At 41.8% G+C, this 25,892-nt stretch overlaps 1 protein-coding gene across 2 annotated transcripts; it reads right to left on the bottom strand.

Moving 5' to 3' along the window:
- Positions 1 to 1,893: 1,893 nt before the first annotated feature.
- Positions 1,894 to 25,760, bottom strand: LOC122540399 (tumor necrosis factor receptor superfamily member 9-like). Of its 2 annotated transcripts, none has more exons than XM_087980335.1 (8): positions 25,455 to 25,760; positions 20,288 to 20,413; positions 18,177 to 18,281; positions 14,439 to 14,511; positions 12,048 to 12,145; positions 10,493 to 10,543; positions 10,274 to 10,390; positions 1,894 to 9,120 (listed from the first exon to the last, which is right to left on the bottom strand). In XM_087980335.1, the coding sequence occupies exons 1-8, from the start codon at positions 25,588 to 25,590 to the stop codon at positions 8,987 to 8,989; spliced, it is 840 nt and encodes a 279-aa protein (XP_087836461.1). In that variant the 5' UTR covers positions 25,591 to 25,760; the 3' UTR covers positions 1,894 to 8,986. The 2 variants fall into 2 exon arrangements, with proteins under 2 accessions (XP_087836461.1, XP_043532022.2); XM_043676087.2 differs by having other exon boundaries at positions 18,177 to 18,284; positions 25,455 to 25,758.
- Positions 25,761 to 25,892: the final 132 nt, after the last annotated feature.

Here is a 25,892-nt window from a genome sequence, read left to right as displayed (position 1 = left end):
GCAGCAACAATGTGGGTTCAATTTCTACACTAGTTGAAGTTACAATGAAGGACTTTCCTTCTCAAACTCACGCCTTTCCTGACGCTCAGATTAAAACACCACCAGTCATTTGTCTCTTGTGGGACTGTGGTGACCTTTATAAATGTAAGTTCTGGTTAAGAGATCAAAGATCAGCAAAAGTCTGAATATTGAGGATCAGAGCAAATCATTAAAGCATCTACTGCAAATAAGCATCTTCCTCATTGGAATATACTTTGGGAAAACTGTGTTTTGTCAGACTGCTTTCAGTGAATACCTGCTCCCCCTATTGGAAATGAACAGCACTGACTTAGAAATGAAAACTTGCAGGAAACTGGTTGACTTTGCACTCCAGCTTAATGTCAAAATCCAAAATTTGTTCTATTTAACATTAGTTCTAAGTCATGGGAAAGCAGGAACACAGTCCCCCATTACTAAAAATGATACAGCCACATTTAGGCACATTACAAGCTTAAACACACCCAGAGTCAGCCATCCCTGATAGAGCCACCTTCTATCCCTTATTCAGTAAATATATTGAGGGTATCACGCCACAGCACCTAATGCTGTTTAGTCTGCTTTACATCGAAGGCAACTTTCTTCATTACTTTGTGAATTCCTTTGCTTCAACTGAGGGGAAAAATGATTTTGAATTATGTGATTATGTACTGTCCAATTTCAGGAAAAATCTACCTGTAAGAGGTTAATGAGAGTTTTGTACATTGTCCGTGAAATAGATGTGACCTTAATCCCTTGTAAGCATATTATCTGTATTACTCTCTGGAGCGGCTTCACAACCCAATGAGTGGACATTACATAACTACATAGAACATTGCACTGAGGAATGGAATATTCATCCATCCTTCAGTATCACTGCTTGAGCTACCTTGTCTTGTCAGAGTCTCCCACTTACTTCCTATATCCTTTAATATGTCCTAGGTTCGAGGAGTCATCTAGCACTCCTTTTAAAGTATTTAGAAATTCTACCTTCTCAGTAATACCTGGCAAAGTATCCTTTCGACAGAAAAATTACTTGTATTTACATTGACTATTTCACACACTCAAAATGTTCCAAACTTAAAGCAGCAAATTACATGCGTTTGAAGTGTAGTCCCTGTTGTATTGTAGGTAACTCACCAATAATTGGTGCACAGAAAGCTCCCCCAGAAAAACCGTTTCTAAGTGAGATTGATTGAAGGATGATCAGGTTAAGAGGTGGGGATACCACTGCTCTTCCTTGAACAGGGCCATGGGATCTTTTACAATCTGAGAGAGCAGACAGCTGCTCTGAGATTTCGTTTTGTGCTGAAATGGGTCTAAATAGGATTCAGACCCACTGTTACCAGCGCATCATGGTTACCAGCTGATGTTATTATTTGACAAGTCAGATTCCAGCCTGAATTCTGGCTTAATGGATCATTTAAAAAACATTAGTGAAGTGTTCATAGAGTCATACAGCAAGGAAACAGACCCTTCAGTCCAATTCATCCGTGCTGACCAGACATCCCAATATGACCTACTCCTATTTGCCAGCATTTAGCCCATATCCCTCTAAACCCTTTCTATTGATATACTGATCCAGATGCCTTTTAAATGTTGTAACTGTACCAACCTCCACCACTTCCTCTAGCAGCTTGTTCCAAACATGCATCGTCTCTGCACCAAACAATACCCTCAGGCCCTTTTCAAATTTTCCTCTCTCACCTTAAACCTATGCCCTCTCGTTTTGGACTATCCCACCCCTGGAAAAAGACCTTGGCTATTCACTCTATCCACACCCCTCAGGATTTTATAAACATTCATAACGTCATCCCTCAGCCTCCGAGTTTCATTGCAATTGTCCTTCATTGAAATGTAAGTGCACAATATTGAAGATCTGCTTTTAACAATGGTAGTTTATTATGTAGAGTAGAGAAAATCAAATAGAATAAAACAAGCTATTTACATACAATTGGAAAGATTTCAAAACACAGTAAAAATAGTCTTCCATTTTTCTGAAGAGCATTCCTTTGCAGTACTCAAACACCAGACAAAATTCCTTTCTCGATTTAACGTTGGTTTCAATCCACAGCTTTAAGAGTTTGATGTCCTTTTCACTGAGTATTCTCACAACTGAACTTAGACTTTCTCAGCTATGCATAACCTCTTCAGGATTCTAAACAATAATTTCTCATTTGGAATGTTCAAATGACGTAGTTACAGTGAGGTTATCTATTTCCAAACTGTTACGAATTACCTCTTTCTTATGGAGAAACTGTTTCATACATCTAATTTCAACTAGGACTTCTGTGAAGTGAAATCAAAAGCTTTCCAAGCTCGGCATGTTTCCCCTAAGCAAAAAAAAAAATCAATTCCTGATCTCTTTAACTGAAAGCAAACCAATGCTCTTCAATGTTTACTCTGCTCGTAAAATTCTCCCAATTCCCATTAGAACACCAAGAAATATTTCTTTCTTACTGATATTTTTAAAATGCCATGAAACACTCATAAGTTAATCATTAATGCCTCTCATTCACACAGATCAAAAATCCACATATCACTAGTTTTAAATCCAGACTCTAAAATAAATATTAATATATGTAAAAATCACACACCTTACAGCACACCGCAAACTCCTGACTCGAGTGGTGTTACCCAGTGAGCCAAGGCTGACGTAAATAGGCAGAATTACATAAAAAACAGCAACAACAATAACAGCTTGCATTTTTATAATGTCTTTAACATAGTAAAATATCCCAAGGTGCTTCATAAGAGTTGTTATTGAACAACATAGAATACCAAGCCACATAACAAGGTTAGTCAGAGAGGTAGGTTTTAAGGAGAGTCTCAGGGGAAGTAGACAGATGGGGTGGGGGAGGGGGGGGGGGTGTATTTTAGAGCTTAAGGAGTAGGGTGCTGAGAATATGGCCACCAACAATCATAGAATGCCTCGTGTGGAGAAGCAAGCCTTTCACCCATTGAGTTCACACTGATCCTCTGAAGAGCATCTCACCCATTTGAATGGTTGACCCCATCCCTGAAATAACTCCACAGAGGCCGGTATCCTGTCAACTTTATTTACACGTGGAAAGTCTTTGACACTGATCCAGCTCCTTCTGAGCCAGCTCTTACTGTGAACAGAATCTCCGATATTCCTGTTTATATTGTCAGACAGGGTTCCCTGTCTTCAGGCCCTGTTCCAGCAATAAAGTTTCAACTTTGATCTCCAGCATCTGCAGACCTCACTTTCTCCTCCTGACCTGTCAGGGCCATTGTGTAAGAAAATAGAAAACTGGACAGTTCTGAATAAGGATCACTGGACCTGAAACGTTAACTCTGATTTCTCTCCACAGATGCTGAGTTTTTCCAGCAATTTCTGTTTTTGTTTGGGAACTGTACTGGACTTAGTGAGACTACTCCTAGAGTACTGTGCAGAATTTTGGTCTTCTTATTTCAGGATTTGCAGCAGTTCAAAGAAGATTCACTTGCCTGATTCCTCAGAGGAACGGGATTGTCTTAAGAGTAAAGGCATGTTAGGTCTACATTCACTGACGTGTAGAAGAGTGAGAGGTGATCATATTAGCACATACAAAATTCTGGAATGATCTGACAGGATGGATACACAGAGGTGATCTTTCTCTTTGTAGAGATGTGTTGAACGATGGTAGATGGTTTAAAAAGGGTCTCCAAGTGAAGACTATGGAACATTTCATGTCAGAGGGTCGTCGGGTCTGTGGAATCCTATGGAGAGTCTATGGAGAGCAGTGGAGGATGCGTCATTGAATATATTCAAGATTAAGTTAGATAGTTTTTAAAAATCCACAAAGAAATCAAAGGTCAGACAGAAAATGGTAGTTAAGGCCCTAACCTGATCAGCTGTAATCTTAACAAATGAGAGAGTAGGGTGGCATGGTGGCTCAGTGGTTAACATTGCTGCCTCACAGTGCCAGGGATCTCGGTTCGATTCCAGCCTCGAGTGAGTGTGTGGAGTTTGCATGTTCACCCCGAGCCTTTATGGGTTTCCTCCGCTTTCTTCCCACAGTCTAAAGATGTGCAGGTTACAGGGATTGGCCACGCTCAATTGCCCATTGTATCCAGGATATGTAGGTTAGGTGATTAGCCATGGGATGTGGGGGAATAGATAGGGGGCTGGGTCTGGATGTGATGGAGGGCTGGTGCAGACTCAATGGGCTGGATAGCCTATCTCTGCAATGTAGCGATTCTATGAGGGGGCAAATGGCCTAATCCCATTGTTGTTTCTTATATTCTGATGTGTTGCTGGTTTCCTGTGGGCCGTGTCATAGAGTCATAGAGATGTACAGCATGGAAACAGACCCTTCGGTCCAACTTGTCTACGCTGACCAGATATCGAGGAAAAGGCTGGAAGAGCATAGAGTGTGATGTGGTGGCTGCTGGGAGTGATTGGTGAGAGACTATATAACTCTGCACAGGTTGTTTGGAGTATGCCTAACTGTGAGGGGCTTAATGAGCCCTCATACAAATTAGGCTTTCTCTGGACAAGAAGCATTTGTTGGCCTGAGATTGGGAGAATGATGGGAAAGAACTGGAATGAACAAGACGTTTCTGGAATTGGAAGGCAAGGAAACAGTGATTATACAAGGCAGCAGCAGCATTACAATAGTTGATGTGAAGATCTTAAATAATGGGCAGTATGAGGTTAGGTGGGGGGTGGCAGTCATGGTCTGGAGGAGGTATCTGTACACTACACTTTGTTTGCAGTGAGTACAGTCAAGAAAGATAGAAATTTCCTGGGAATAGGAGAAGCAAGGAAGATGTAAGAGAAGTGAAGTCTCGGAATAGAATATAATTCAGAGAAAAATAAAATTCAGCAGATGCTGAAAGTCTTAATATCAATGGAAAATACCCAAATTATACAGCAGGTGGAGATCTGTACTAATGTACATGATCCCAGTTAGTGAACCCTCATTGAGACATTGGAGATTCATTTTTACATGACATTTCAGACAACATTGATTGCTCACTCATTTTGATTAATAACACAGCAATTTCTTCAAAATTTATTTAACAAATACCAAACAGTAGTTCATTTTTGCATTATTGACATTGTGGATTCAGATATATTCCAGGGAATACCTGCTATTCTACATTTTTCACCCAGCAGAACATTCAAAAATAGTGACAATTGGAACACAGGATATTCTGAGTGGGAAGCCAAGCAGTTTCACTGACAGGATAAGCATTGTTTAAGCATGATGGGATTTCAGGCAAATTGTGTTGGGTCATTTTGGGCGACAGGGCTCCTAACGTGATTACCCACTGACACATTTCCACCAGAAACATATTCTCCTCCCCTCTCTTGTCTGCCTTCTGCAGGGACTGTTCCCTCCGGAACACCCTGGTCTACTCTTCCTTCATTCCCAACATCCCTTCACAGCCTCACGGCAACTTCCTCTGCAACCGAAGGTGTAACACCTGCCCATTTAACTCCTCCCTCCTCAGTATCCAAAGACCGAAACATATCTTCCAGGTGAAGCAGCACTTTACCTGCACTTCTAATAATCTAGGCTACTGCATTCGCTGCTCACAATGTGGTCTCCTCTACACTGGGGAAATAAGGCATGGACTGGGTGACTGCTTCACAGAACATCTACGTTTGCTGCAAAAATGGCCCTGAGCTTCCTGTTGCCTGCCACTGTAACATACCACCGTGTTCCTGATTCCTGATGAAGAGCTCATGCCCGAAACGTTGACTCTTCTGCTCCTTGAATGCTGCCTGACCGGCTGTGCTTTTCCAGCACTATACTTTTCCATCCTGTTCCCTGGTCAACATCCTTGTTTCGACCATGTTGCAGTGCTCCAGTGAAACATGGAGCAAGCAAGCTGGAAGATCAACACCTCATTTTCCACTTGGGGACCCTGCAGCCCTCCAGATTCAATATGAAGTTCAATAATTTTAGGGCCTGAACTCCCCCTATCCCACACACCAGGGTCTTGTTATCATGTAGTGGGGTGGCATGGTGGCTCAGTGGTTAGCACTGCTGCTGCACAGCACGAAGGACCCAGGTTCGATTCCAGCTTTGGGTGACTGTGTGGAGTTTGCACATTCTCCCTGTGTCTGTGGATTTCTTCTGGGTGCTCTGGTTTCCTCCCACAGTCCAAAGATGTGCAGGTCAGGTGAATTGGCCACGCTAAATTGCCCATAGTGGTAGGTGCATTACTCAGAGGGAAATGGGTCTGGGTGGGTTACTCTTCGGAGGGTCGGTGTGGACTTGTTGGGCCTAGGGCCTGTTTCCACACTATAGAGAATCTAATATCTAATAATCTGCCATTGCACACTACGTATTGATAGCCACTAACAGTTTCTAATAACAGTTATTCATCCTCCCAACCAGATTACTATCGATTCCTTTGTCTGTCCAATTGTTCCTCTCTCTCTTTGAGCTCTATCTTTATCTATCGCTTCCTCCTTACCCCCTCCCCTACCCTATCTTCTGCACGTAAACCAACATTTTCCAAGCTACCTTCAGTTCTGAGGAAGGGTCGCTGGACCCGAAATGTTAAGTTTGATTTCTCTCCACAGATGCTGTCAGACCTGCTGAGCTTTTCGAGCAACTTCTGTTTTTGTTTCTGATTTACAGCATCCATAGTTCTTATGGTTTTTATTATCCACTGTAATATTCCATTAAAAGATCAAACTATTTTGTACTTATGATATCTTCCATACTCAAAATCTTGCAAGACAAGCGCAGAAGCTGGAGGAGCATTATCTCCAGTTTCTCCTTCAAGTCATGTGGCATCCTTATTTGGAAATGTGCAGGCTGTTACCTCAGTGTCACTGGGTCAAAACCCTTGATCTTCATGACTAATGACATTGGAGGAGGATCTACATAAGACTACCCCATGGGAGAGTCTAGGGCCAGAGGGCATAGTCTTAGAATAAAGGGGTGCCAAGTTAAGACTGAGATGAAGAGGAATTTCTTCTCTCAGAGGGTTGTAAGTCTTGAGAACTCCTTGTCACGGGAGCTGTGGGGTAGAGATTTTGTGTATATTAAGACTGATAGGTTCTTGATCAGAGGGCGAATCAAGGATTTTTGGGAAAGGGCAGTAAAGTGGAATGAGGAGTCTTGGATCAGCTATGATTTTATTGAATGGTGGAGCAGCTTCAAGGGGCTGAATGGCCACCCCTGCTCCTAATTTGTATAAGACATCACTTACTGCTGTTAGAAGAAAGCAGCTCACTGCCAACATTGATCAAAGATCAAAAGCAATGGCCAATACATATGGGCCCTTTGCCAATATCCTGTGAATGAACTGAAAATGATTGGTGATTGATGATTTCAAATCCATGGTGGAAGTTGTATAAATGGCTGTTCTTCATGCATAAACCAACAATAGATATCAGCAGCTGTTTGAGTATGGTCTACAAAATCAACTTCTACCATTAGGAAAGCCATGGAAATCAGTAACAGAAACCTAGTCTGCTTTTGTTCTCTTTTAAGTGGTATGAGGATTACCCCAATGTTTCGTCTGCCATCCAAACCCCTGGTGATGTCAATTGGGCTCTGGTCAATTGCAATGATAGATTTGGAACCCAAAAAATGTGCAACATCACGTTTTTGGAATGACACATTAACATCATGAATGTTCATTTTAGTAACCCGTAAATGAATCCAGCAACACGGAGGAGTTAAAAGTAAGTGCCATGATCTCAAATTGCCAGAGCATTTGCAATTCTCCACCCTGAGCTTTGCCAATTCTGACAAAAAGATCCTTACCGCTGCAAGGATCCCTGACAGAATTCCCGCCAATTGCAACATTTTCGGATTTACACCACTATAATGAATGATTCTCAGCACGGTCATTAATGCCTTGCAGGAAACTATTAATGATATATTATAAGTTATAGTCCTGACCTGATGCTACCTCAGCTTGGAGGCCTATAAAGTGGGGCAGGCAATGAGATGTGGATTCTCAGTTCAGCAGGTAACAAGTTGTGCCTTGTTAAGCAAGCAAACCTAACAAGCAAACCTTTTTAAATCGATGTAAAGTTTCCTACCATGGTACATCTGCTATCTATACTCCTGGTGGGTGCCAACTGTCAACTATTTTCATGCCACAAAGCTATCTCAATACTTAGAAGATAGCCGCTCATTCAAATACAGATTAATTAGATTTTGTTCAGGAAATAATATTTTGGGAAACAATGCAGAGTAATTTAAGACATGGCTCGTGGTTGAGTGGGACAGACTTGGGACGAACAAGTGACTCTACTCCTATGTTTCCCAAAACTCTCCACCACTGGGGTTTTCTCAACTTCATGTAATCAACTAATTGATAAAGATTAGATACTTTACTCAGTCAAGAACTCATTTATCATTGTACCTTGTGTTTACAACAATGGTAGAAGGGTAAACAAATGGTGCTTACTCTTCTTTCATCTAGCATAAAGCAGTACCATGGCTGGTGTTCTGGCATTCCACTATTGCTGTTTATGATAAATTTGAATTACTGCTTCTATAAGTCAAGATGGTTAATGCCTTGTCCACATCTCCTAATGTGCCATTTGCTCTTTAATTGCTCATGGACTAACACGACAACTCTTAAGCCTAATTGAGTTCTTCCTTTTCTTCTCCTGCTTGCTCTTTTTACCTTTCTTTTTTTACTATTTCTTTCTTGCTTCCCATTTCTCTCTCAACACAACCTCTTTCTTTCTGTCTCTGATTTGGCCTGATTCCAATCAGCCTCCTTCCCAATGCCATCTATCACTTTGTTTCATTTCTCTGTCCTTTCCATTCATTGATCATCAAGCGGGAGGAACCATTTTGGTACACCTGATCTCCGATGCGACATTTCAATCATTGAGCAGTTACTGTTCCAGTAAATAACAGCAAAGTCTACATAAAAGTCCAGCTGATGATGTTGTTTTCCATCTGACCCTTGGTGTTGCACTGATGCTTGAATACACTCACAGTCTGTCCAGATAGATCTTCCTAACACAAAGCAGTGATCAACAAGCACTATTGACAGAAACGTAGATTTCATCAACTTTCTTTCTTTCTTGGTGTGACAATTCTCCACACTCTTGTTCTGGAAGGTGAGTGCTCCAAGTGTCCTCCGTCTGCACATTCCGATACCATGAAGCTGTTGCAGAGCAAAGAAAACAGGGATGTTTTGAAAAATGCACAGGTAACATGATCATCCCAAAGGCATGCACACTTCTATTTTCTGCCTCTGGTTACATTAGGATCAAGTTTATGGAGACATGTTTGGCACTTTCGCATTTTGATGCATTTGTTGTACTTACCATTTTGAGGCCATTTTATCGAATAATTGGCTTTTACAAAGGAACCTCAATTCTCTCTGCTCCTGAAGGCTGGAGAATGGGTAAAATTTCCCAGTACCCGGCTCAGGTAGCTACTCCTTATAAAGGTGCACAGACCTCAAAGGCAGAATCCGACACACTGAAGAATAGGCAGGTTGGGGTCAGGTCAAAGGCGAACAATTCAAAAAACTGCAATAGGAACACGTGCAGGGGATGGATTTGGCTAAGTCAGTGAGGTTAGGACCTTTATAGCACTGCTTGGGATCAGGAGCAGCAGGAGTGCAAAAGTCCAACAAACCTACTAGAAAACCACCCTCATACTTTGCGAAGCCTGTCTGCTCCACTTATAAGAATCAGTTCACCCCAACCCCATCACTCACCCCATCACGAGTGGCTCTCTGCACTGAAAATCCATCCCATCTGCCCCACTAGATCTATCTGCTCTCAGTCCAGCCGGGCAATGTCTGGTACTCAAGGCTTTGCCATCCAATTGGCCTTCAGGCTGTCAATCAGGCTGCATGGAGCGGGTGGAGGAGCTGCAGGAGATTCGGGAACCCTGTGCTGCTGGGCTTCCATACCTCAGAATAAGCCCAAAACCCACATCACAAAATCTACCTTAGTGCTAAAATGTAGGCACATACGTCAATGGCATCCTTAGCCATGCCAGTCTAATCCTCTCACTGATGCCTAAAACAACCACTTGGGCAGCACAGTCCATTGGGTGGTGATCAGGAGATGAAAATTCATCAGTTCTAACAGAGCTATCCAAGAACAACTAAGGACAATGGAAACATTCTACTTCTATGGGTGAAATTCATTAAACTGAGCAAATCACAACCCTTTCTAGGACATTTAGGCATGTTGCACTTGTTTAATGTATCAGACAAAAACGTCACTGAGCAAACTCCAAATTGAGTTCCCGACAGGTTGCAAAGCCAGAAGTGGAAGAACAGACTATGACATTTTATGTACCTGATAACAGCTTATTCCTTTTCTTCATGTTCTTCCTCCATAAGGCTATGTGCATTCCAAGCAAAAAACACAGCAGTAGAATAATGATAACGGCCACAATGATTATTACTCCGTCCACTTTGCCAAGAGAAAGCACAGACAGTGAATCAGAAAATGTTGTCAAAGGAGCACCAGCTGAAGGAATTTTGTGTGAATTTTCACTCAAAGCTGTCGACTCACCTTGATCGGGCCTGAGTTTCATCTTTTCAATGCTGACCATAGTTGCCAATGCTGCTGACCAAGATGAGATTAGTTAGTTGAGGCCCAAAGAAGCAAAGATCATCTGATCTAAAAGACTTAAGACTAAAGTTTGTGAGAAGATTTGTAGCTCGGGTGCTCATTGTTGTGGTTCTGTTCGCCAAGCTGGGAATTTGTGTTGCAACAGCTCGGCGAACAGAACCACAACAGACTTAAGACTACATTGATGGCTCAACATCACTGTTAAATCACATTGTTATGTGCAGTTTCCACAATGCATGGTATCTTTATCATTTGCATAAGTTATTGTTATAAGCACTAGGCACCATGATTAAGCACTTAAGAAAGCCTATAATGTTTGAATTTATAGCTTTATTTCTTTATTTTCTACTTAAAACTAAGAAAGTCTGCAATGTATAACTTTTAACTTTATTCTTTCTACCTTGTTCTTAAGTTTCTATACCTAGGTACTTGTACCTATGATATTAAAAATCACACAACAACAGTTTACAGTCAAACATGTTTATTTGGAAGCACTAACTTTTGGAGCGTTGCTCCTCCAACAGGTAGCTGTGGAGCAGGATCATAAGACACAGAATTTATAGCAAAAGATTACAGTGTCATGCAGCTGAAATGATATATTGAACCTCACACTCACACCCTGAACCTCTCTATGCACACACAAGTCCATGGGGTGAACCTGCACCTGCAGAACCACATTTGCAGACACACTCTATTCGGCTCAAAAAGTGCACAATCTGCAGGCAGTCAATGCAGGCAAAACTTTATAAATTCCACCCTGAGAACAGAACTAGTCTGACTCAAACTTCTGTGTCTTATGGTCCTGCTGCACAGCTGCCTAGTGAAGGAGCAGCACTCCAGAAGCAAGTGCTTTCAAATAAACTGTTGGACTATAACCTGGTGTTGTGTGATTTTTAACTTCATCCACCCCAGTCCAGCACCGGCTCTGCCACATCATGGCTACCGTTGACACCACTAATTGATGGCTCAAAGTGGAGAGGATCTTGAAGAATCTGGATCAGTGGTGCTGGAAGAGCACAGCAATTCAGGCAGCATCCGAAAAGCTTTGAAATCGACGTTTCGGGCAAAAGCCCTTCATCAGGATTCCTGATGGCACCTTCTGGCACCACATTATACACCCCTCACTCTACTGCTCTACTTCTGTACTTGAATACATGTGACAATAAAATCAAAATCAAATTAAACAAGATGATGATGTTTTAAATATTCTTTTTAAATTCAAAGTAAAATGGAGTCATGGAGAAGGTGTAAATGACCTCTTACAAATTCTGCCTCGTGATAAACCCAGGTAATTTGGTTGCCAGGGAAAGGGGACCAAGCCAAATCCTATGAAACTCAAGTCATAACTTTCACACCTGGATACAAAGGAAGGAACAGTTTTGCTGTGTAAGGGCTAGGTTGCATTGGGGTGCTAAATATTGAGGTAATTGATGGCCCCGTAACTTGCACAAATTCACCAAATTATGTAAATATGAATTTTTAAAACACAGCTTACTTTTCTGGCTGACAGTACTCCTTACTGTGCCTGTAGCACATTGTGCATCCCTGGTTAAACTTGCAGGAACGATTTCCAAGTAACCCAATGCTGTGCAGCTTTTAACAAAAAAACAAAACATGAATGAAGAACACGTTATTGGGTAGGCATTCACTTTTTAAGATCACATCTTTGAAACACTTCAGCCTACAAATTCCTTAATGCAAGCTCCTCGAGTTCTTTCCTTCTTCTCTGCAAGGTGTTATAGCCCAGCCTGAATCTGAGCTGCATTGCACAACACCTTTTGAATTACCTTGCATATCTCTTGTCATTTAGCAAGTCCTTTCCAAAGAGTTTACTTTGTTTTCGCTGCTAAGTGGGCCGGTGCTATGAATTAATACAGTGCCGGAATAAAGAGAATGTTTTGCAGTACCACTTTCTTTGGGGTATTTAACTGAGTGGCAGTCAGCTAGTTCAGTTGGCTGGAAACTGGTTCGCGATACAGTGGTACCAACAGTGTGGGTTCAATTCCAGTACTGATTGGAGTTACTATGAAGGTTCCCACTTTCTCAACCATGCCTGAGGTGTGTGACCCACAGGTTAGACCACCACCAGTCATCACTCTCTCTACTCGGATAGTGTCGCCTGGGACTATGACAACTTAACCAATTAGTTAACTGTTAAGGTAGTAACTGAGCGTTTAAAGAGGAACGTATGAGTGGGTTGGATAAAGAAGTTCTCAGTGGGGACTGTGTTGGTTCTGGGTTACAACATTGTGGGATGATGACTCCTTACTACCTTTTCAATACAAAAAGGCATTGATGACTGAGTCTTGCCGGGCAATGATGAGGACAGAGATGAGGAGAAACTTCTTCACCCAGAGAGTAGTGGCTGTGTGGAATGCTCTGCCCCAGAGGGCAGTGGAGGCCCAGTCTCTGGATTCATTTAAGAAAGAGTTGGATAGAGCTCTTAAGGATTGTGGAATCAAGGGTTATGGAGATAAGGCAGGAACAGGATACTGATTAAGGATGATCAGCCATGATCATATTGAATGGTGGTGCAGGCTCGAAGGGTAGAATGGCCTACTCCTGCACCTATTGTCTATTGTCTCCACGCTTCAGGCTCTCTGCCTTTATTCCTGATGAAGGGCTTTTGCCCGAAACGTCGATTTTGCCTGTCCTCGGATGCTGCCTGAATTGCTGTGCTCTTCCAGCACCACTGATCCAGAATCTGGTTTCCAGCATCTGCAGTCATTGTTTTTACCTATTGTCTATTGTCTATTATTGCAGACTGGCCCATTCCAAGGTCCAAGACTACATGCTGAGGAAAAGACAAATGCTTCTCAGACTGAATTAGTGAGAGGCCTCTTATTCTTTCATGGGATATAGGTATGGTTGGCATGGGTGGTATGTGTTGCTCACTCCTAACTCTCCTGAACAGAGTGGTTTTCTAGGTCATTCCAGTGGGCAGTTATGAGTCCACCACATCGCTGTGGGTTTGGAGTCATGTGTAGGCCCAAACCAGATAAGGACGGCAGATTTCCTTCCCTACGGTGCAATAGTGAACCAAATGAGTTTTTAACAATAATAATCATCAATATTCACTGCTACAGGTGTATTAATTCCAATGGCTGCCATAATGGGACTGGTGCCCATGACCCCAAAAGATGAGCCTGAGTTACCAATCATGGACTTTATCATCATCTCCCCACTATTGGTATTGTATATTGGAAATTGTGCAAATTTCCCTTTGGGCAGTATGTTTGGCAGGAAATGTAAAATGCATAATTGCAAACAATAACTGTAATGGCACCTCATGATGCACCTTAAGGTTTGTTTTCAAAGAAATTGGCTGGCACTGCACTTGATGTAACTGCTCAAATTAGTCATTGTATGACATAGTTTATTCACAAAACTTGTAGAAGTACATTTCTAGGAGGGCAAAGCAAGTTCTTGACCACTTTCACTATCAAGCTTACACATCAAGATAGGTCACGAAGGTTCTAAAAATACTTTGCCTCAGCAGGATTGAGGCAGTGGGGGAAATAAATAAACGGAGAGCTTCCTAAATCGAAATACATACTGCTGTTATCTAGGATGGTGTCTGAGGGATGGAGCCAAGGGACACTGTGAGGTATGTTCAGTCCTTCTCTTGCTATTAATCCCTTAGATAAGCCAGGAATGAAAAACGTAATTTTGAGTTACCGGAAGAATTAATGTTAGTCATTTAACAAAGAGATCATTATCACAAAAACAGGAAACCACTGGGCTGATGTTCAGTTTCAGTTAATTATGTTAAAGAAAAACACAGGAAATAGTCCAATGACCAGGTCTAAATGTATCATCAGCTAATTTTTTGACAACAATAGCAAAACTAACAGATATAAAGATTAAACAAAACGCCAACACTTACTTTGTCCATTGCCTGCAAGGTTCGATTCCAGTGTCAGAAAACGTCCCTGGAGAGCAAGGATTGCTTTTTGGAACTTGAATGGAAACAATAGAGATGTCACCCATCACATTAGTAACAATCCAGGCAAATTATTACAGGAGAAGAAAATTACAGTCAATGTCATTTAGATTCATATCATAGTCATGAATCATACATGGCTTGAAACTCCATGATTATTCACACATAGTTCTCTATTTCTGAATTTCTTTCTTTGATGTTTCCTGTGTGTGTGGGAGTGCAGCGTGAGTGTTGGTAGACTGTTTGGCCAGAGAAGTCAACTCAGTTAGGTACTTTCCTAATATCTAAATACTGTCCTGTCTGGGCAGCTAGGGAGAGGAGTAATTTTCCTCCCTCTGGCACTAACATTCCAGATAGCAAGGAGGATAGTCAGCCATTTTGCTGCTTAGTAAACCTAGGAGATGTTGTCATTGAATCATACAGCACAGAAGTACACCTTTAGCCCATCAGGTATGTGCCGACCTAACTGTGCTGACCATTTATCAGCCCTAGACTTAAATATAATGACATTTCAAGTGCGCATCCACATATTTCTTAAAGGTTGTGAGGTTTCCTGTCTCTACCATCCTCCCAGGCAGTGCATTCCAGATTCCTACTGTCCTTTGGGTGAAAACATAATTCCTCAAATCCCCTCTTAATCTCCTGTCTTCACCATGTGTCATTCATAATATGTCAAGGCTTAACTGCAATAATAACCCTGGTTAAAGGGTCCTCCACCTTGGTCAGCCAGGGATCCAAACAATGGCCCTCTGCACAACCTCAAATATTGGAGGAGTATTCCATTAAGATCTTTAACTACACAAAACCCAAATCCTGGTCACCATCACCCACTACTCACTGGTCTACATTACCTTCCAATCTGCCAAAAGCTCAGAACTGTCATTCTCATTCTCAAGCCATCCATGGCCTCATTTCACTCTCCTCTCCATCCTCCCCATCTGCCATCCTCTCCTCCAACTCAACATTCCTCTAAGATCTTTGGACTCTTCAAAGTCCAGCCTATTTAGTACCTCATACTTCCTCTACATCATCATTGGCTGCCATGTATTCTGTTGCCCAGATCCAAAGCACTGGACTTCTCTCTCTCAACCTTTTCATCTTGCTACCTCCTTCTCCTCTTACAAGGCCGAAAAGAAATTCTTCAAACCAATCTGCTTGACCCAGCTTTTGACCCCATGTCCGAAAGTCCCTTTCTTTGGCTTGGAATCAGTTATCTTATTCTATTTCATTGCACTGAAAGGTGCTGCATCAATGCCAGTTGGTGTATTGATGGGATATCACCTGCTGTTATTGGAAAGGAGATAAAAGTGAAGTCTTGGAGAAATAAAAGTGCACCTTTATAAATAAGAATGGATCTTAAACTACAGAAGATCAATTGGCACATTGTGCTGGTTCTGCCCTTTGGAAGAGATGTCTAATTAATTTGACTCTACATTGATGAGACAGATGAGAGTGTGTGGAAAGAAAGGGAAGTGCAGGAGACAGATGCACAGAAGGAAAGAGGTAGAGAAGTATCCGTGACAGAGAAAGCAAAGATTAAATGAAAGAAGGGTTGGGTGAAGAGGATTAGAGGAGGTTAGAGTCAGGATTTGTGGGGTGGGGTCATTGCGATGCTATTTACAAATATAGGGAATGAAGAGGCCTTAAATAATTTGTGAAAAATTAAAGGTTTAAAATCTAAAACAATGGGACTAATGGTTAACATAGCATAACAGGAAAGGGGAGATGGGAGGATTATAATTTGATAAGGGTACAGGTTTTGCTGCAAACAAGGTCCATGCTGAATGTGATAGAGAGGTACGTAGACTGACAAATGTAGAATCATTGCCTTATATGGAAGGCTAAGTGGTTGGAATTAAAAATCACTCTAATTTGACAGTTCATTGTAAATTATTTTAGACAAGGCATTTTTGTTCAAACACCAATGCAGAAGGGAGTGCGCTTAAAAGTGGTTCCATTGGTAGTCAGGGATACTAAAAAACCAGTCAAAGATTGGTATTGCAGAGAGAAACACAGTAACAGATGAAGGATAATTGGAAATGAACATACTGCGGCTCCATTTTTGAGGTACAAAGATAAGTTTGAACAGTATTTATCATTTGCAAGTTTACCGATTTTTTCTTCTGGGTTATCAGTGATCAAGACCATGGGAATGGAGAGTTTGTACTCAAGGGAGTCGACATGAAAAAAGGGTTTTGTAGGTGGGAATTCAGACAGATTGGAGGAGGGCAGTAAATGCAGAGGAGAGGTCAACAGGAACTGAGATAGAATGTAAAATCATCAAGGGTAAAGAACTGAAATATGGAAAATAGGAGCAAGAATAGGCCATTCAGTATGATCATAGCTGATCATCAACTCAAAAACCCGTTCCTGCTTTCTCCCCATACTCTTTGATCCCCCTAGCCCTAAGAACTATATGTAACTCCTTCTGAAAAAACATTCAATATTTTGACGTTAACAGTTTTCGGTGGTAGAGAATTCCACAGGTTCACCACTGTCCAGGTGAAGAAATTTTTCCTCATCTCAGTCCTAAATGGCCTACACCATATCCTTAGACTGTGAGCCCTGGTTCTGGATTCCCCAGTTACCATGAACATTGTTTTTGCATTTACCCTGTCATGTCTGATTGGAATTGCATAGGTTTCTCTGAGATCCCTCTCATTCTTCTAACCTCCAGTGGATATGGTTCTAAATGATCCAGTCTCTCTCTCCATTTGTCAATCCTGCCAACCCAGGAATCCGTCTGGTAAGACTTCGTCGCAGTCCCTCCATAGCCAGAGCATCCTTCCTCAGGTAAGGATGCCAGTACTGCACACAATACACCAAGCGTGGTCTTACGAAGACCTTGTTCAATTGCAGCAAGGCATCCCTACTCCTGTATCCAAATCCACTTGCTATGAAGGCTAACTTACCATTTGCTTTCTTCACTGTCTGCTGCATGTTTGCCTACAGCAACTGGTGCACAAGGATGCCCAGGTCGGTTGCACGTCCCATTTTCCCAATCTATTGGCATTTAGATAACACTCTGCCTTTCTTTTTTTGCTACCAAAGTTGATAAACTCACATTTATCCACATTATATTTAATCTGCAATACATTTGCCCATTTACTCAACATGTCACACTGAAACATCTCAACATCCTCCTCATAGTTCACCCTTCCACCCAGCTGTGTCACCTGTAAACTTGGAAATACTAGTTAGTTCCCTCATTTAAATCATTCTCAATCATGCATTGTGAATAGGTGATGTCCAAGCAGCGACTCATGCTGCACGCCATGAGTTACAACCTGCCAGGATCATGGGATGTGGATGAATTCCAGTGCAGTCGGAATTGTTCAGTGCAGTGGAAAGACTGAGAGGAGAGAAATTAGGATCTCTCATGGAAGCTTTCAGCCATGTGTCTTGGAGTTAGAGAAGACGTTGGTGGGAAGCAGTGGTGATGAACAATTTAAAGGAAGAGAAGGTTTATTGCTCAATAGAGAAGAAGGTGCCCGAGAAGTAAAGAAGATGACCAACCAGTGATTAAAGCTACGCCAGCATCATTATGGCTTGGGCAGCGCAACAAGTGAAAAATACAATTATCTTCAATGAAGAGTAAATTGTCATGAACATGTTTGCAATCATTTGATTTAGCTGCAGTGCACAATTTCTATAGGTTAGAGAATTCATAATAAAACCTACCTTTCAGATCACATATCCTGCAATTTTTATCAGTGCATCTGTAACCCTCAATGCATTCACACTGGGCATCTAAGGTCGTTGCACACTTTCTCTTATACTTCACTCCTTCTATAGGAATGCAAAGGATGTGTTAATGTTATATGTTCATAATGTAATAATAATAATAATATTTTTTATGATTGAACTATAACCAAACTTTTCTGCACGTGAAAGGTAATCAACGTCTGTAAAACATTGTCTGTAAGTGGAATCTTTTAACAAACTTTACAAATTCAACCAGATATGGTGATGTAGTGATAGTGTCACCACTTGAGTAATTGAGTAAATGCTGTCAGAGACATGGATTCAAATTCAAATTCAAATCCTACCACTGTAGCTGATGGAATTTAAATCTATTGAAAAAATCTGGAATTGAAAGCTATTCCCAGGAATGGTGTCATGAAGCTTTCACTGGTTATCAGAAAAAAAACCTACATGGTTCAATAATGCTAGACAGGGAAGGAAATCTACTTTCCGTACCCTGTCTGAGCCTACATGTGACTCCAGGCCCACAGCAATGTGGCAGGCTCTCAACGGACCTCTGAAATGGCTGAGTACACCACTCAGTCCACAAGTCCTTGCCAGTGACATCCAATCACGTGAACAAATAAAGAACACATAAAGCTGAAGAGTATATTTTCACAAATCAAGAAATCTGGAGTGTGGGGCTAAATTGGGAAGATCCTTGAAAGAGCTATGATTAAGGGCACTTCTTGTGACTGGCCACTCGCGTGATTTTTCTTCCTGGTGGTGAAATATGAATAAAGTTTTCTGCACTCAATGTTTTTTCACTGTGTCCTACACCTACACAACATGGGTGATGGAGGGAAATAAGCACTACTGTTGTTTGCCAGTAGTGTGGGAGATGGGAAAAAAATGAGAAAAAAGTACAAAAAAAGAGAATGAAAACTACCATTGACATGCAGATGGAATGACCTCCTTTGTGCTGTAACATTTATAATTTTAATAATAGTCAAAGTGCACAGCCTGTCTGACCAGTGAGGATATGGATCCAGGCTACAAAGAGGTGCCTTCCACTATTTCCTGCTTACCCTCTCAGATGGTGGCTCATAATGCCCAGGTACAAGGTCACACCTGCACCTGAGAAAATCCAAAGATCTCCCAGAGTCACACTCTCCCTCACACACCATCAAACTGATGCAGGCTTGGCTGAATCGCAACACAAGACAAAAAGTCTCTCTTAGCAACAGGATCGCCTTTAAAACTTGAATTTCATAAGACTTCACTTGAAACTCTGGTAAGACTCTACCTTCCAGCTCAGCTGTTACAAAGTAAAGTGATGTCTCGTGCATGTTATTATGTATATTCCAGGGAAACTGCATGCATAATACCAAGGTAACAATGGCTATGTCATCTTTTTAAATTCATTTAGTAGCAGTGGGAATAATTAAAAACACTTTTAAGTTGGGTGCTAGTGGAAATAGAAGGGACAGAGATTGATTTAAGTGGTGGGAAACCAGTTAATTAGACAAATTGGTCAGGTCAATTAATTAAATAAATTCATTTATTCAATCAATGTCCTGTAGCCAGGTCTCAGAAACACTAAAAATGTTCAGGGGGTTCTCATGGCTTAGTGGTAATGTCCCTACCTCTGAGCCAGGAGGCCTGTGTTCCAGACCTGTATAATATCATTGAGCAGTTTGATTACAAAATGTAAAACTGTTCAGGAAACAGGCAATAATGGGTCTACAGTCAGCTCCGCCCATACTGTTTTTGCACCATTCACAGTTTAGCTAATTTCCTCCGGGTGAGGGAGGAAGTAGGTTTTAATTCCAAGTGCTCATTCTCCTGAAACCGGTGAGGATCCAGGAATTTCAATCAGAGTTAAGAGACATCACTTTGCAACGTTACTTTCCCATTCTCCTTGAAGCTGCTGCTCCAGTTGGTGACTATGGTTAGATTTGAAGAATCTTGGTTTCGCACTGGCACTGCCAGTTTATCAAGTGCCGCATCCTTATTCATTCATATCTGATGAAGGCATTATACATGGAGGGTGACATTCTCATTTATATTTTAGGAGTATTGAACTTGCATTTTGCTTGCATCATTACCATCATTGCATTTAGTACATCCGATACAAGAATACATATTGTTCCAATCCTTTGCATATGATCCACTTGCACATGGCACACAGATGGAGTCTGAGGTGTCTGTACAGTCTTCTTGCATAAATGTGCCTAGAAAATAAATGGAATAATCAATAACAGTGCAGCAGGTATCAACTATATTGATTGCCAGTTGCTGTAAGGCTATAATAGGATATAAGGTAGACCTTTTCAATGTCTTTCGCTGCATTGAGTAACAATCACCTCTTCAAGGGAGCATTGTTGAGATGATTAATAATATTCTTATGGCTTTCCTTTGAACACTAGATGTCCAAGCACTCATGAGCAAGAAACTCCCCAGCTGTGCCTTTTTGCTTGTTGTTGCATTGAGCAGTAACAAACTAGAATGAAAACTGACAGGGAGAAAGAGAACAAACTGACATGGACAGGCTTGACTAACATGACTAAAAACTTCAGCCCTCCAGCTATACCTCTTCAAAGCCTGTGAGAGGTAAATAATTTCTTTGTCAAGAAACCAGTTTGACCTTCAAGAAATCAATGCAGACAGAGTATGTGAACTCAGCTGTGCTGGAAACTTATAAAAACACAGCAGCTGAGAACACAAGGTCTGTAGCTGGCCGTTTGCTATTCTGTACAGACTCCAGTCAATCTGGTGTCATGGTGAGAATCCATGGATTCCCAATGCGCATACAACATGCAGCAGTTGTTGTCCCATAGTTGCCTCTAATCTGTAAATAAGCAAGTAGAATTCAGACATGGGCCACTTTACAGCTAGATTATGGCAGGAACCACTGACAACATTACGGCTCTTTTAAACATTACCTTCTTGCACCAACTATCAATGAACCTTTCAGCATAACAGGGGATCTGCTGTTCTTCAGAATCCCAGCTGCAGCAGTTATTGCAAATTTGTGCAATTTGCAGAGTCAAATTGGATCACCCCAGATTGCGTACATGTTAAGGCAATGACATTTTTTTTAAAACAGTACCGTTTAAGGCCACATTATTCCTTAACATAGAAAACATTTCAAAATGTTTTGCAGAGGGAAGGGAAATGGATGCAAAGCACAAAAGTCCAGAGTCAGAGGATTGGAAGATAGGGGACCAGAAAATTGCTGAGGTGTGATTTATCAAGGTTATGGAGGAATCAGAATACTATTCGGACAAGAGCTTAAATCTAATCCATAGGTACCAGGTCTCAGTTAGTAATGATGGGTGAGTGAAGCTTACAGCAGGATAGAATGTGAGGGCAGTAGTTTGAGACCATTGGAAGTTTTTGGAGGGTGGAAACTGTGAAGGAGTTGTTGGAAACATATAAAAGGTGCAAATGATAATGATAAGTTTTAACTGTGTCTCCTCAACAAGCATGTACACCCTGGCCCACCGAGACGTTGTTGAGTAGGACATCAAGGCTGAATTCTTCAGAAACTCCAGAGGGGAAGCCACTGAGCAACTGCACTGACCACTTCAGGATACAGGTTAAAATGGAAACATGTGAAAGCAGCCTCACTGTAGGGGATTACTAATGAGAGTTGGTGATACGTGATAGTGTGACACAGGATGGTATTGGTGTCACTAACTACACAGCAGAAACTAAACTACAATGATTCAATAGGATTCTATAAAAGGGGGGAGCAAGCAATTGGGAGACCACAAGCTAATTATTAAACTGGAATATTTGAAAGCAGGAAATGAGCAGAGAATGGGAGGTAGACAAGACTTCAAGGACTTTGAGGAGGGAAAGATATCAGGGATAGGGTGGTAGTTTGTAACAATAGAGGTTATTTTGAGAAGTACAGCATGGGTGGTGGTTTTAAAAGGGAATCAGCTGAATAGAGCTGTGAGGTTATCCAGCCCCGCATCAAGAAGAGAAGTTTCGTCATCAGTGTTTAGGGGCATCAGGAGAAGCGATGAGAAGGTAGGGCTTAAGGATGAGACAAGCTCAGAAAGGCATAAGGGTAGTAAGTGGAAAGAGAATGAGAGAGAGAGGCAAACAGCAAGGTTGAGAGAGCATGCGCGAGACAGAAATGATGATTCAGGACAAAAGCAGGATTGAGCCTGAGAAGAGTTTTGATTTGGTGAGAAAGAGAAAGTTCTGGATGGGCAAAACAGTAAAACATCTAATCCTCATCATAACGACTAGGTCCATTAAGATCCTCACACTTCCTTTTGGAAGGAGCGGGTAACAGAATTCCATGTTATACTTTTACTGGAGGCAAAAAGCGAAGATTTATGTCTACTTTCCAGGAACCCCATAGCATTGATCTAAATCCAGTCAGAAGTGGTAGCAGATATTTCAACTAATTGTGCAGAGCAATAGCAGTCACGCAAGGAGAATGATAGCTGAGAATAAGTACGTTCAATGTTCAGGTGCGGGAATGAATGAGGCAGTATTACAATAAATTCCACCTTTCTGTGCCAATAATATCCCAGGAGATGGACAAACAGCTGACCTGGAACATTTTTCACATTATTAACCAAGTCTTCCTTGACCAGGAATATAGTGCCATGGAATATTCTGCCTCCCACCTTGAGTGGGTACGCAGGACCTCAATTTAAGGAACTGTTCTTAGCCCCTGTCTATTTCCCATCTACATGCAGTTTCTCAATAACATCATGCAAAAACAGGTATGGTCACAAATTCCAGCTTGACTTCATCACTACCTCTTTTGACCCTTTCACTGTCAACTAGATTGTCAATGGATTCTTAATGAATTTCTGGTACTGAGCAAACAGAAATTATCCTCAATTAAATTTCAGCAAGACCAAAGCAATTAGCATGCCACAGGGGCTGAAGATTTGTTCTGTAGTTACCAACTCCATCCCTTAGCCTGCCAGCTGACTGAAGCTGAACCAGACGCATATAAACATTGAGTCATAATTAGGTCTGAAATGAGCATTGGGCCACTTATCTCTGACGTCACCATTCCTAGCTTCGTGACGGTGTCCATCACCATCTCTCTGTCAGCTCGCTTTCTGCTGAAATCTCATCCATGCCTGTTAGCTCCATATTTGACTATTCAAACAGACTCCATAAACCAGAGGTTTTTAAGATTCAGCTGCCCATGATGGCACATCTGTGCTTGCTCACCAGCATGGGCTCTTGGTTAAACAACAGCTTAATTTTAAATTTGCAGCTTAGTTTTCAAATCCACCCATAGCCTTGCCCTTCCATATCTCTTTGCCTCCCCCAGCTCCACAATCCTCTGAAATCTCTGCACTACTCTAATTCTGACACCTTTAAAATTTCGGATTTGAACTTTGCCACTTGGTGACCATGCCTTCAACTGCCTAAGCCATTAATTCTAGAATTATCACTCTATACTCCATTGTAATGCTATTCTTTTTGCTTCCTTTAAGATGGTTCTGAAAGCCTACAGCTCCAACCAGGTTGCTGGATATCTGCCCAAATATTGATGTTTTAAAAATAAATTCACAGGTTGTGGGCATACTAATTATAGTCCATCTGTAATTGTCCTGGAGGAGGTGATAATGAGCTAGGGAGTTAGGCAGGGAGTTCCAGAATTTTGGCCCAGTGATAATGGCAGAATAATGGTGATTGCTGTGTTGCTTGGAGGGGAACCTATTGTTGTGGCATTCCAATAGAATTGTTGCCTTTGCCCTTTGAGATGGTACAGTCAAATGAGGTTTACTGAGTTGCTACAGTATATCTTATAGATGGTACACCCCATTGCCAATGCGTATAGGTGGTAAAGGGAACAATAGTTGAAGAGGGTAGGTGGGGTGCCAATCATGGGGATTACTTTGTCCTGGATGGTGTCAAGCAATTTGAGTGTTGGTGGTGCTGCTCTCATCCAAATAAATGGTCAGTATTCCATCACACTCCTGATGTGCGCAGTGTGGATGATGGATAGGCATTGGGAAGATAGGAAGTGAGTTATACGCTACAAGATTCCTAGCCTCTGACCTGCTCTTGCTCTTGTAGACACACTGGATGTGGAAGTCCGGTACAGTCTCTGGTCAATGAGAATGCCCAGGATGTTGAGAGAGGAGGGGTAAGAAATGTGGTTCAATGCCATTGAATAATAAGGAGCAATGGTTAGAATCTCACTTGCTGGAGATGGTCACTGCCTGGCAGTGGCATGAATGTTACTTGCCATTTGTCAGCCCATGCCTGGTCTTGCTGCATATGGACACAGACTTTTTCAGTACCTCAAAAGTCACAAATGGTGCTCAACATGTCCAATCATCAACAAACAGCCCCAGTTCTCATTTCAGAATGGAGGGAAGGTCATTTGTGAAGCAGCTGAAGATGGTTTGACCAACCACTCAACTCTGAGGTACTCCGAAAGAGTTGTCCTTGGACTGAGATGATTAACCTCCAACATTAACAACCATTTGTTCTAGGCATGACTCAAAACAGTGGAGAGGTTTTCCCTGATTCCCACTGACTCCAGTTTTGCTAGGGATCGTTGATGTCTAAGGCACTGACTTTCACCTCAGTTCTTTTGTCCGTTTTTGGAACAAGACTTTTGGAACAAGTTTCTGAAAACCACTTCAATATTATCAAATAGTTTAATTATTTAATTTAAAGTACTTCCTATTTTAATATATTTTTAATACACAACAACCTTAGTGCTCAGACTAAGAAATTACTGTTTTAGTGGCAGTGTGCGACAATATCTTAAATAAACTGCAAAACTAAACATATTCATTAAATTAAACTTTTACAACTGGAGGCAAATAAGTTTGGAAGACTACCCCTGTTTCAGAGAGTCCTTCGTCCACTCCCTTGACCGATGGTTTGATGCATTGCAACAGAGACCTGTGATACTAATCCAAGTCACTCTTGCAGAATGAATGAAAACAGAAATTGATGGAGAAACTCAACGGCAACATCTGTGCAGAGAAGACAAAATTCTTCCAATGAAGAAGGGTCACTGGACACGAAACGTCAACTCTGCTTTCTCTCCACAAATGCTTACAACATTCTTGTAAATCTTTTCTGGACCTGCTGAGTTTCTCCAGCAATCTCTGTGTGTTTCAGATCTCCAGCATCCGCAGTTTTTCTTATTTCTATGACTGCCTCCAGCTCACCCTTTTCTCTCTCAGAATTCTTCTGTAAGCGGATGACACTTAGTATTTACCGCTTTCACTGCTCTGAATGCAGCGTAAAGTTTCCTTCTCTCACCTGGTGGGCACTTGGAGCAACAGGTCGACTTCCCCGCTCCGATCCCTTTGACAAACTCTGCGGGGCACCCAGGGGACACGGCTGCAGATCCTGCCGCAGACGCACAGAGTAGCACAAGAGCTGGGAGCAGCTTCATTTGGCAGCAGCTTGCAACGAGGAACCTGCAATAAACTGTTGGAAAGAGCAGCTCCCCTCTCACTTTAATAGCAACGATGCGGGCGTGACTCAACTCATGACCTTCCTCCTTCTTCAACCCTTCCTCAAGTATCGGGGCGAGACAGTGAGGACGCCCAGTCACGCTTGGTCTAACCCAGACCCTAGCGTGTTGAGGATGATGTTTCTTTTTCGTGTGGGAGGTAACGTCAGCAGGACCCTCGCCTCTGAGTCAGAGGATTTTGGCGTTGAGTTCACTCTCCAGAATGTTGATAATGTAGTCAA

Source organism: Chiloscyllium plagiosum, unplaced genomic scaffold (assembly GCF_037043375.1).
Source record: "Chiloscyllium plagiosum isolate Xiang-an unplaced genomic scaffold, Cpla_swu_hap1 HiC_scaffold_37, whole genome shotgun sequence".
Taxonomy (NCBI): Eukaryota; Metazoa; Chordata; class Chondrichthyes; order Orectolobiformes; family Hemiscylliidae; genus Chiloscyllium; species Chiloscyllium plagiosum.
The sequence above is the reverse complement of the archived record's forward strand: the minus strand, read 5'-3'. Positions and strand labels throughout refer to the sequence as shown.

Bases quoted from the DNA above. Each gene is read 5' to 3' on its own strand.
- LOC122540399 (XM_043676087.2), bottom strand. From the start codon at position 25,590: ATGAAGCTGCTCCCAGCTCTTGTGCTACTCTGTGCGTCTGCGGCAGGA. The intron at 20,414-25,454 runs GTGAGAGAAGGA...TTTATTTTCTAG, and splicing joins TTGCTCCAAGTGCCCACCAG to GCACATTTATGCAAGAAGAC. The intron at 12,146-14,438 runs GTAAGTGTTGGC...TTTTGTTAAAAG, and splicing joins CCTTGCAGGCAATGGACAAA to CTGCACAGCATTGGGTTACT.